This window comes from Lepisosteus oculatus, chromosome 4, assembly GCF_040954835.1.
Source record: "Lepisosteus oculatus isolate fLepOcu1 chromosome 4, fLepOcu1.hap2, whole genome shotgun sequence".
In the NCBI taxonomy this organism is placed as follows: Eukaryota; Metazoa; Chordata; class Actinopteri; order Semionotiformes; family Lepisosteidae; genus Lepisosteus; species Lepisosteus oculatus.
In genome coordinates, this window is record NC_090699.1 from 43,908,924 (window position 1) to 43,921,975 (window position 13,052).

General features: G+C 42.6%; 1 protein-coding gene across 3 annotated transcripts in view; it reads left to right on the forward strand.

Moving 5' to 3' along the window:
- The first annotated feature begins 10,235 nt into the window (after window positions 1–10,235).
- The window catches only part of zswim8 (zinc finger, SWIM-type containing 8), a 51,546-nt gene continuing 48,729 nt past the window's right edge, over window positions 10,236–13,052 (forward strand). For 2 of the 3 annotated variants that reach the window (XM_015347831.2, XM_006630883.3), the window contains exon 1: window positions 10,238–12,750. In XM_015347831.2, the coding sequence (XP_015203317.2) occupies window positions 12,573–12,750 (178 nt within the window). In that variant the 5' untranslated portion in view covers window positions 10,238–12,572. Of the gene's footprint in view, window positions 12,751–13,052 lie in introns of all 3 variants that reach the window. The other variant, XM_015347832.2, reaches the window with a different exon arrangement.

Genomic DNA, 13,052 nt, shown 5'->3' on the forward strand with positions numbered 1-13,052 from the left:
CCACCACCAATGTGCAGCCCCACCTGGATGATGAGTAGATAGGGTTTTATGGAGAGGGAGCTTCCATGAGCCAGCACTGTAATGAATAGGACCTTATCACAAACTCAGAGCACAATATACTATTTCTAGCAGAATAAAACATTTCATGACCTCCTCTGATTCCTGATTTCCATTCAATAGAACACCTCTGGGAGGAGTGGTGAATCAGAATGAGACCTCAGAGATCAAAGCCTTTCATTGCCCTAGAAACTGCAGTGTGGCAGGGCACAAGGACTTTCAAGGACTTCAGTACTCATTTAAGGCAGCACTCTATTAAAAGCATTGCAAACAGCTGTCTTCCAGTGTTAAAGCACAAGTATTCTGACCTGTTCTGTGGTGTTCCTTTTTGTAAAATTGCAAAATAAGGCAAACATATTTTTTCTCTCGCAAACTTGAGCGTAGGTGGCGTCTTTCCGGCCTAAATGTACATTATCAGGCCTGGAGAGATTACTCTGATTATAAGGTTACTATAGAGTATGCTAGATCCACCTACTTCTCTCACATCATTGAAAATCACCAAAACAATCCCAGACATCTTTTCTCCACCATCAACAGACTGCTCAAGCCAAACTGCCCTACCACATTACCTGCCACATCACAACTTTGCAACAGATTCTTAGATTTCTTTAGTTCTAAGATTGAAAACATCCGGTATCTCATTCTCTCCACTACGGATATAATTTCCATACCTCCTCCCTCCTCATCCAACTTCTCTGGTTCCCATCTCTCCAGCTTCTCTCTTCTTGACTCAGCATCTCTAAACAAACTAGTTACACGCATGAAACCCACCACATCTATTTTAGATCCCATTCCCACCACTTTATTCCAGTCCTGTTTCTCTTTTCTCTGTCCCATTGTCCTCAATATAATACATGAATCCTTGAGCACCGGCATTGTACCAGCGGTCCTCAAAACTGCTGCTATTACCCCCGTGCCAAAGAAGCCTAACATGGCTCTTGACAATCTTAACAACTTTCGCCCCATCTCCAACTTACCCTTTCTCTCTAAAATTCTAGAACGTGCTGTCACACTTCAGTTACATAACCACCTCATGACAAACAACCTTCTCGAACCCCTCCAATCTGGCTTCCGTCAACTTCACAGCACAGAAACCGCCCTAGTCAAAGTCACCAACGATCTCCTAATAGCTTCTGATTCTGGTTCTCTTTCCATACTCATCCTTCTTGATCTCAGTGCTGCCTTTGACACTGTTGACCATAACATCTTACTTTCTCGTCTCGAGACTGTGTTTGGAGTCTCTGACACTGCCCTCAAATGGTTTAAGTCTTACCTCACTGATCGCTGTCACTTTGTCTCTCTCAATGGGTACAGGTCTGAAATTGGTCTTGTCAAGTCTTGTGTCCCCCAGGGCTCAATACTGGGCCCCTTGCTCTTCAGCTCCTTCATCTTAACTGTGACAAGACTGAAGTCATGCTTATTGGTACCCCCCATCAACTTTGTAAAGCCAGTCCTGTAACCCTATCTGTAGATGGCTCTGTACTTGAGCTTCAATCAAAATTGAAAAACCTTAGGGTTATATTCGATTCTGGCTTAACATTCGACCAACATGTACAGCATACTGTCAAAACATCTTTTTTTCACCTTAGAAATATCGCAAGACTACGCCCTATGCTATCATTAACTGTGGCTGAAAAGCTGATCAACATATTTGTATTCTCTCGAATTGACTACTGCAATGCTCTACTCCCTGGGGTATCTAAATCTACTCTGAACAAGCTGCAGTATGTCCAAAATTCAGCAGCCAGAATCCTGACCAGGTCTAGTGCAAGTGTTCACATTACTCCTATCCTGGAGTCCTTGCACTGTCTTCCGGTCAAATTCCGCGTAGACCTTAAAATCCTCATGCTCACCTATAAGGCTTTACATGGCTTGGCACCTCAATACCTGTCTGAACTTTTATCGCCCTACTCCCCACCTCGCAACCTCTTCAAATTCTGCCCTCCTTACTGTCCCCCAAGCCCGTCTACATTGTATGGGCGACAGGGCCTTCTCCTGCTATGCCCCCAAGCTCTGGAACTGTTTGCCCAAGGATATTAGAGAGTCACCTTCTCTAAACTCCTTCAAATCCAGACTCAAAACCTTCTTCAGAAAAGCCTTTACTTAACTGGTTCCATTCTTCACCCCTCTGCTCTTCTTAATACCATCTTCCACGGTCTCCTCTATTGTTATTGTTGTATTGTTGTAATTATAATTGTGTCCTATCTTGTGAAATCTTCTTATTTAATGTTGTAGTCTTCTTATTTATTGTTATTGTCATCCTGTAAAGCGCTTTGAGAAGCCACCTTTAAAGGCGCTATATAAAATAAAGTTTATTATTAATATTATTAAACTTAATATTTTATTTACAGCTTAAATGCTTAAACTGAAGACATTTAAGAGACTGATAAGTTATAGTCAGTGTGAGCAAAAACTAAACCTGAAATATAATAATAATAATAAGTCTCTACCAGCTTTGCTAACCAGCTTGGTGCAACTTTTGCCTATTCTTTTTGGCAGATTTTCTCAGGCTCTCATCAATTGTTTGGGAATTGCTTATGGACTGCAGTTTTTAAGTCTTTCTCCAGATTCTTAATTCAATTCAGGACTTTGTTTGGACCACTCAAGAACATTCCCTTTGTTCATCTTAATCGGTTCTGGTGCAGCTTTGGTCTTGTGCTTTGGTTCATTGTCCTGCTGAAAGGTACATTTTTGTCCCAGTATTTGGTCTGAAGCAGGTTTTCGTCTACAATTTTACAGAACTGTACTTTGTGTCATCGATGTTCCCTATCCCTCCTGATGTGAAGCTGAATTATAACATAATGCTTCCACAACTGCATTTGACAGAAGAGTTAGTTCTGATTGGGTGATGGGCTGTGATGAGTTTGCTCCAGATGCCATACTTACATTCCAGTTTTATCTCATATGACCACAAACCATTGTTCCTCATGTTTTTAGTTTTAATCTAAATGCTTACTGAGCCGAGGCAGGTCTCGAACCCTGGCCTTAGATTTTCTGGCACCAGCGCGCTGCTCTCTAAGTTATGATGTTTCTCTTACATCAGAACTTTCCTGTGACTCTCACTACCACACCACTTCAGGGATTATCATCCTCAACTGTTGCCAATCATGATTAAGACTGATATTTTAACCGGCTTTCCTGCTCAGTCCTGAAGCTTGCTTCAACTTCAGCTTCCTCTCTGTGCCTGTTGTTTGGTACCATTGGTTTTGACTCTCGCTTGTTCCAGACATTAGCTATTATAATTTTCCCACAGATTTGACCCCTACCTGGTTTTTGACTATGCTTCTGCCTAGTGATTGTGTTAGTTTCCTGGATTCACAACCATGCCTATCTCTGTTGCTGGGCAGTCCTGCCACAATCCTACTCGGCCATCGTGGTTGGCCTATTCATTGCCTCCCTAGCCAGTTTCCTTCTTGCCTGGCTGCTTGTTTTGGAGGGGCAGTGTGATCTAGTGTCTGGGTGGTATGATGCACATTACATTTCTTGAAGATCTTCTACACTGTGTAGACTGTGATTGTGTGCCAGCAGCCATATCACCATGCACCTTACAGCTGGGAACCCGCTGAAGCTGGTGTGAGCCTGGCCAGTACCTGGATGGGAGACCTCCTGGGAAAACTAAGGTTGCTGCTGGAAGAGATGGCCTCTAATGCCTCAGTATACTGACAGGGACACTATACTGTAAAAAGTGTGCTGTCCTTCGGATGAGAGGTAAACCAAATTTCCTCCTGGCCTTTACCAATCATGGCCTCCTAATAAACCCCATCTGTGAATTGGCTTCATTGTTCTTCTGTCCACCCCACTGATAACTCATGTCTGGTCTAGTTTTTACGCTGTTGCATCCTTCAGGTGGATGCTGCACATCGGTGGTGGTGGAGGGGAGTCCCCATTACCTGTAAAGAGCTTTGAGTGAAGTGTCCAGAAAATCACTATATAAATGTAACCAATTATAATAATAATTATTATTACTATTACTATTACTATTACTATTATCATTCTCTTGGTCTGTGCTTTTCAATGGCTTTATCCCTGATTTGCTTTACAAGTTACTTAGTCTTCATATTGAGCCTTTGCTTGAAATTCCCTACCCCAATAAAGAATATCACAGAGACTGGTGTTTTTATTCTGAAGAATTTTTGAGAACTAGTATTATTTCCCTAAGATAGTGGCCAGCTAATTGTATGGCTCGTGAAGGTGATATTTTATTTTACACCTAAATGAACACATCTGCAATCATGACTTTCCATTAATTATCTCTTTTGCAGGTTGTACTAAGTTGTATTTCTAAGAAATTTTGCCACTTCAAAGTGTCATGACTTTAAAGCAAAGATCAAGCTTTAAAACCAACAAAGTATGATAACTGCTCAAGGGTCTGGATACCATTGAAGGTATTGTTTATACTTTAAATACAGACTTTACTGGAATCGGACCCTTTTAAGAATCACAAATAGTGCTTGTAAACTACAAATGTGCTTAATACAGGTGTTGTCTCTGCGGATAGTGGGTAGCTAATATTCTAAGTATGTATTAAACTGTTGAGCTCACCTGGGCACGGTACAGAGTCTGTAACAGTAGTGTGAAATAGAAGCCTGCATTTATGGGTTCAGTCTCTGGCAGTAGGCAGGGCCAGAGATTTAGACCACCAGATAGTTTAAAGTAACGATCAGTGATAGAATTCTCTAACACATCAGGTTTTGCGGCTTTCAGGCATTCAAGTTTCTACACCAGTGGTTATCTACACTGTTTTGTGGAAGATCATAATATAGTTCAAATTTGCTGAGGCTCCACAAAGATAGGAATCCCACTGGGCACCTTCATCCACACTTTAAAGCGCATCCCAGCACACACTTCCTCATCTTAGAATATTGCTACTTTCCGTAACACAATGAAACTTTTTCATTACAAACTCCACTCAGAACCTTCAACAGCAAATACTTACCAATAGTAATAGGCTGTTTTTTATAGGCTGTTGTGTGTTCTTGATTCATCTCCATTTAGAGGATCTGCAAGGCCTCATATCTTAGAAGATGTACAGAAACATGCAAGGATTAGTTAAGACAAGAGCAAGAGGTATGGGCTAGAAGGCCTCTTCTCTTTTCCGGTATTAGTCACTACTGCCTCCTCTCAGAGTCTTTCAGAATGTGAATCACAGGTGGGATGTGAAAAAGTCACTGATTGTATTGTAATGGCCAAGTAATATTAATGAACAGTTTAATGTTTACATTTTTAGATTCTGTAGCAAGTACTTGTACTTAGTATTGAAAATGGATATTGTTATTTATGATAGGATTGTATTGACTCTCTACCCATATCCATAATATCCCATACAAAAACATAAAAAGAGTTGTTGTTTTTTAATATGCTGTTTAACGTTGATTGAATGACTGAGTGGTCTGGTAGATGATACCAAAATCATCCTATTTTGGTATAATCTTGCCAATTTCACTACTTTCTGAACTATACTAGAGTCTGGATCTATGTTGACTCTGCTGGAATCCTGTTACTATAAAGATAGTCTTGTAGTTTACTTCTAGATATTGTTTCTTTAAACCTTACATGTAATTGAAGCTGCACTTATTGGTCTACAAGTATTTGGTTTATTTTTGTGGATGGGTGCCGCATGAGTCATTTTCCTGTCGACGGGTATTGCCCTGGTTTTGTGAGACTATCAAAGAGTTTTGTTAATGAACAAGGAAGTGCAACATCTCTTATGCCTTTAAATACCGTTGGCAGAATAAAACAAAGGTCCTGAAGATCTGTCTTAAGTGTTTCTGTGTATGCAAACATCAAAAGAGGCACAAAATGTAAATGGCTGAGCTTTACATGAAAGCGAGTTAATAGAAAATGGACGTTTATGAATCGTTTATGAATCAAACAAATTTACAACAGATGTGCTGACAAAGGTGCATATGGTTTATTATCCAACTCTGCATTCATCTTCAGAGAGCTCTTGGCTGCTCCTGACCTTAAATCAAGAACTCATTAGCTTCTGAAATAACGTACGACCAGACGAGGCGAGTTAAAATATGGTGCAGCTCTAATCCTCCTTCCCACTGATCTGCCCTGGCTTTAAACTGCATCTTAGCCCAGTCTGGGCAGTAGTCACTGTGTTGCACAGCTGGGAGAGATCTTATCACACTAGACCTCAGACGTGTAGGCAGGGGAATACAGCTGCACTCCACTGAGCACTGATAACTGATAGCATCTTTATCCTTAAAAAGTAAGGATAAAGCTTGATGAGCACACAGGGCACAAGGCGAGACTACACCCTGGATGGGATCTAGCCTGTCTAACACAGGGCACAGAGACAGAGACAGAGACAGAAAGAGAGGCCAATCAAGAGGTGTGAAGTCAGGATAGGTATAGAGAGGTGTGAAATGAAACCTACAATGAACAGAGAGAATTTAGAAAAAAAGTAGTCTGTCGTTAAGAGAAGGGGGAAGGTGTGATCCTAGCTGCAGTATTATATATGAAACACATAATTATATTAATGGAAATAATTAGCCTAATTATTAGATTTGTTATACATAACAAGGGTTTTTCATAACATCCATATTTGATTCATAAAAATATTGAGTTCATTTAAGGTACAGTGGCCTGGAAAACATCACACTGTTAGTTTAAAAGTACTACAGGTTAAAAAATTATATTGACTGTTTATTATATTATATTATATTATATTATATTATATTATATTATATTATATTATATTATATGTAACTGAGAGTTTGGTTGACACGCCAGAAGACACTAGGTGATGCAGTAACTGAGTCTCTGACCTCTGGCCTAGGCAGTCACTGTGAGCTGGGTCTTCAGAGAAGTCAGCAACTTGGATTCCATTAATAACCCAATTTACAGTACATATATATGATGGTGATACCTGATTAACTAATTGATCATATGTTTAAGAAGAAGGCACGACATTATACCCTGGACAGGACACTAGTCCATCACAGGGCACACAGACACAAACATGCACATTCACACACTAGGGTCAATTTTTCCCAAAAGCCAATTAACCTACTATAGTATGTCTTTGGACTGTAGGAGGAAACTGGAGCACCTGAAAGAAACCCATACAAACATCAGGAAAACATACAAACTCCACATGTACTGTATAGCACTCCAGAAGTTAGGGCCCCAGAACTGTGAGCAATGCTAACCACTTGGCCATCTTGCTACCCAATCCTAAACATGGAATCTACTGTAAATTACTCCGAGAGAAAACAATAGGTTTGTGTGTTTGTGGTTTCCTGACCATCTCTCGCACAGTGGTCAATTTCAGTTTTCAGCTCAAAAACTCTTCAGATGTCACCTGATTTAGTGCCCATTCAGGGTGTTGTTAACATTTTAACAACACAGGTTGCTGACCTCCATTGGTTTGGAGAGAAATCAAAGCTCAATCTACAACAAGAGTCACCACTGGACTGGACTTTCTTGTGAGGCAATCACCTTTACAGTAGTTTTTGTTTTGTCTTATTTACAGCCTGCAGTAAATTACTAAAACTAGTTATTTACTACAGTTTCTCTCATAGTACACACTTCCTTGTGAAACACAGCTCTGGTGTCATGGCAATCATTTATTTACTTCCTTGGTGCCTCACTGACTCACTTACCTTGCCCTCCTATGCCTATTTTGAACACAACAGGGAAAGTACAACAGGGAGATGTTGACATGAGGTGTTATGTCCACACAGAAAGATCTATAAAGGTCAAAGGTCATATTGTTCTTCTAAGTCATGTGATTCCCTCCAGAAAGCAACTTATATGTGAAGGGTTTGTTTTATATCATGAAAATGACCCTATATAAGCCACACAGCCAATATAAATCTAAAGGTTTTCAATTTGAAAAACAATAGGTTTGTCCTCCTCTTGACCATGCAGGGAACCATTACAACAGCGGAGAATGTTAGCAAGTGCAGTGAAAATTTTAATTTTATTCTCCACTTCTATAATGCACCAGTCTAGGGATGCCAGTTATTTCTTGCTATACACCCCCTGATTTAGAATTGTGTCCTTCACATCAGAGCTCTCACCTGCAAACTCTGAAACTGCAAGCAGCTGAGCATGAGAAAGTGTAGGCAGCACACTCCCCCGACCTGCCCACCTTTGAGACTTTCGTCTTTTAACACGTCACAGGCAACACAGCCTGTGTGGTACTGTGACACCACACCACAGTAATTGAGCTGAATCAGTGTTTAGCTCTGATTCAAGATGGACAGCCATTGGGGGAAACTGTGGTGCTGAGAGGCAGAATATCCTTGCCTGACTAATCCCACCATACTGTAGGTGGTGCTCAGTCAACTGTGTACAGTCAGCTAGTGACATGACCCACATTCACGCCGTGATCATAGAGCTCAATCTGCCCACATTTATGTTTTTAGTCTTTGAAGAGAGAAGACTACGAGGGGACCTGGTCCATGTGCTGCAAATCCATCCATGTTCTACCCACTTCTTCCAATTCTGGGTTGGGGGGGGATCTCAGCAAGCAGCAGGCAAAGGCAGGGTAACAACCTGGACAGGATGCTAGTCCATCCTAAGGAAGGCAGACACTAACTCGGCCATCCTAAGGCCAATTTTCCCCGAATCCATTTAACCTACCAGTATGTTTTCGGACTTCAGGAGGTAACAGGAAGAAGCCCACGCAAACACGGGGAGAACATACAAACTCCACGCACATGGCACCCTCGGACACCCCAGGTCTGGAATTGAACCCAGGGTCCCAGCACTGCGAGACAGAAACGCTTCCCATCAGGCCCAATGCAGGCCCAACTCGAAGGCAATAACACAGCCATTCCGATGGAGTTCTTCCGAATCAACAGTGAAACATGAAGCAGTAGACAAAAGTGGAAACCAGGAGGAAGCACGTCCTCACACAAAGGGCTGTTGGGTTGCGGGAGGACGAATATGGAACAAGTTACCCAGCCATATTATTGAAGCTGAAATCCTTGCTTCTTTCAAAAGGCAGTCAGATGAGATTCTTCAGTCAATTAGCTACAGTACTAGCGACAGAATGAGCAAAATGGACTGGAGGGCCACCTCTCATTTGTCACGTTTTTTGTATTCTTCTTACACGTTAGGATTTGGTTTTCACCCAATTATAAGGCTATGGATAAGCCTGTGTATACAAAAGGAGTGCAGCCAGAATAAATGTTGCCCAATGATCAGGACAACTTAAAGTAACAGTGTATAACTCAGGTAACCTGATGGATTGTGCATTGTAAACTGGAGCTGGATAGATCCACATACACTAGTTATCGGAATTACCTGTACATCTTGCTGAGGTTTTACCATTCACAATGAAATGTTAACTTTGAAGTAACGTGATTTACATATATTCACATACACTGTACATGATATTGTAACGCATACGGCCTCCATTGCTTGTGAGAGCCGGCTTACCACCGCGGTGACGTCACCACCCTTCCCTGTGAATAGGAGGGACCGCAGCCATCGGGCTGATGGGAGATTTCCCTTTGGCTCAAGAGGCTGGGTCCCTGTTGAGTGACGCTAGAGGCCCGGGTTCGAGTCCCCAACGGTGGGGGGCCGACCTGATGCGGCAGCGGCGAGGGCGCCCACGTCAACCTTGTAGCGTTACAATATTAAGTCTTGTAGATAACTATCACATATTGGTACTGAGGAGATACAATATTCAACAGGAAGTTACGAGGTTATTTCTGCTCGCTACAGGTCCCTCCGAACAACTGTTTTAATTTTTAACTACATCCATGTTTTACACTTTCCCATGAACATTTGTGATTTAAAAACCTTCTACCTGTGACAACTAGTTTTATATGACATCACCTACTTTTAAAACATTAGGTCTGAACAGCTCGCGTTGGTATGTTGTATCACATACGGTGGCCCTGAAATAAAAGAATTGCATTTCTTTTTTGCATAACAAACTTTAATATACCACGTAATGTATTAGCACAAAATACTTAATTTGGAATTCGCCGTAACCGCTTTTCGTGTCTGATACCTTTTTCAGGAAACCGTTTCAGAAAAAAATAACTCTCGAAAGCTACATAGAAGAATATTTTTTCCTCCCGCAGTTGTAACAAAGCCCGTCAATCAAGTTACCTTCCCAGCGCACAGAACTTCAGCCTCACCGCGCGTGCCTGTATTATTTACATCATAGCAACCGAGGAGGAGGAGGGGGGTTGCTGGGGTCAAAGGTTACAATGCTTTCAACCACGATAAATCGACAAAACATATGCACAATATTAAAACGCTCACACTCGAAGTCCTTCAAAGTTGTTAAATAAAACCCTGATGGTGCAGAAACGTCATATACGGGGCGGACTGTCGTAGAGAGAACTCTGCTGCAATAAAAATAGCTGGTCTTCTATGCGAGAGGCACCCTGTTAGTCCGAGTGTGAGGCGGAAGTTGGGATCAGCTGATGGAGGAGACTGGGCTGAAGCCTGTAAGCTGAAGAGCCATCTTCCCCACCGGAGAGACAGAGAGTGGGGGGCAGACGGGAGAAATTAGGGGGATCCCGGTTTTTAAGGGCGGCTCGAAACCGTTGCAGAAGGACAGCAGGAAAAGCGGCGTCTGTCAGCGAGCAAACCGGGGTTTATCGTGAGACTTCATCCGGAGGACTGAACGGGAACCGGGTCGGCTGTCGAGCGTGCAAAAGACTGGATGCTTTTAAAATACAAAGGAAGGAAGAAAGACGACGGCATGAATAAACAGAGTCTCGATTGAATAAGACATCCAAATGAAACAAGAAGGGCAAAAACGTTAGTTAAATGTGGTAACTGGTGACTACACAGGGCCATTCTTTCAATTGTCAGTATAAACAACACTGTTCAGAGTAACTCAGAGACTCGAGTTTGGACTGGGGGGGCTTTCTGCCAGCGGCTGAAGGTATACATTTTATATGTAAAAAAATGATAGCGGTGTTTATTTAACTAAACGTGGAAAGCGATGACAGTCTGAATCGGAAAGGAGGTTACTCGGCATTGCTATCTAATCGCCAGCTAATCGAGCTGGGACAAAACAATGAGAAGAGGTGTTTCATTTGTTTGATCCACGTTGATTTTCTTCGAGGGAAGACACAAATACTGGGAGATATTAAACAGCAAGTATATAACATTACTACAAAGAGCTGTGGTTAATACAGTATCGCGTTGCCCCCACTCAACACCGGAGCCGAAGCGCCCAGCAGACTGGAGGAGAAGTGGAGAGGTGAATGAAAAACAACATTCAAAACTTGACGATTTCCAAGGAAGCCGCACATGCAGAAGATAGAGTCGCTGCTCCAAATCGTGTTTCCATTTTACTCCCTGCGTTACATAACCTGACGCTGAATTGCACAGCGAAGGGAACCAGCGAACGCTAATCCAGCATTTCGGATGTCCAGAAGTGCTTTTTCGTTTTCAGCACGTACACAAGTGGTTGGCAACGTCTGGGGACTACAGGGGAGGAAAAGTGCAGTCGGTCACCGGAGAGTAGTGCGTCGGGAATCCCACTCAGGATAGTACCGATTCAAAACGACTGAGTCACCTAATTAAAGCCGACGATTTGTGCGAGAATGAATGCCCTTTCAGGGCAGTGATATTAACCTGAGTGGAAAGGGAGCACTAGACAGGAAGAACCCAGCGATCTGAGGAGCGCAGTGCTTATTTCAGTACAGTTAGGTCGACAGACGACTGTTCTGAAAATGATTTAGTGTGTCAATAACCACTAGAACACGGAATCCCCCAAGAAATTTCCCCTAGGTATTTTTTGTTATTGTTCTTATTTGTATACAGATGTAAAAAGGATATGATAATATGATTTGATAGGAAGACTGTAAGTGTCAGTTAAGAGTTTTGTATTACAAAGTGCTGTTTTTCTTACACTAACAATACGCAGCCTTTTGTAAAATAAAAACATTTTTGAATACGTTCAGACACGAACGCTGTGGGGGAAAGCGTGACAAATATCGCCCTCTGTAAGCGTTGTGTGGACTCATATCTAAGTTAAAGCACATTAGGAATGTCACAATTGTTGTTCGTGAAGTCGCTGCCTTTCCGAGTCTGGGACACGGGAGTTGGCGAACCCAGTGTTGCTGTACTGGAAGAGCAGGGGTGAGCATGAATCACTCAGCCTTACTGCTGGTTTTTTTAGCCCCCCCGAGTTGAACAAACCAGCTTTATTGGAGCCAACCCGAACTGCAGGTCGATAAACGTTGAAGAATTCAATGCCGAACGTGGGCCTGTGAAGTGACGGTACGCCAGGCATTTCGCTTCATATTCGGCAAGACTTAATATTGCATAGGAAAAAAAACCCCAACAAAAGACAAAGCATTGTTACTTTTGCACGTCCCCTCTGCGGTGAGCTTCTTCGACTCTTTGATTTGATCGTTTCTGCTCGCTCCCTCCCCCGGGTTTGGAGTTTTCGGAGTGGAACTGCGCCCCGTCCCCCGTCCCTCACAAGCAGGGCAGCTCCGCGTCCGTGTTCTGTTGTGTTCGAGTTGGGGGCGGTTTCGGTTGTTGCTCCGAGTCCCCCGACTGCTTCGCCGGTAGATGTGATGGAACTCATGTTTGCCGAGTGGGAAGACGGAGAGAGGTTCTCCTTCGAGGACTCGGACCGGTTCGAGGAGGACTCGCTGTGCTCGTTCATCTCCGAGGCAGAGAGCCTGTGTCAGAACTGGAGAGGATGGAGGAAGCAATCTGCAGGACCCAATTCCCCCACTGTCAAAATAAAAGGTGAATCCGTTTTTTCATTATTTTGGGCTGTTTGTGACTTTTTCATCATATTTACTTTTTGGGAAACCTAAGGTTCCTTTCGGTTTGGGACAGTTCTGTTACGGTTTTGCTAATGTTTTACTGAATTACTTACTTTTACACCCGTCTGTACAGCTGGGTATTGTACAGGAACAGCAGTGCCTCACTGGGATTTGAATCTACAAATCTCTAGATAAGGAGTCACAAACCCTGACTACATCTCCACAGTACTGTTCTAACTGAATCATTTCTAGCTTTTGTTGGCTCTGTCCCTTTATTTCTAG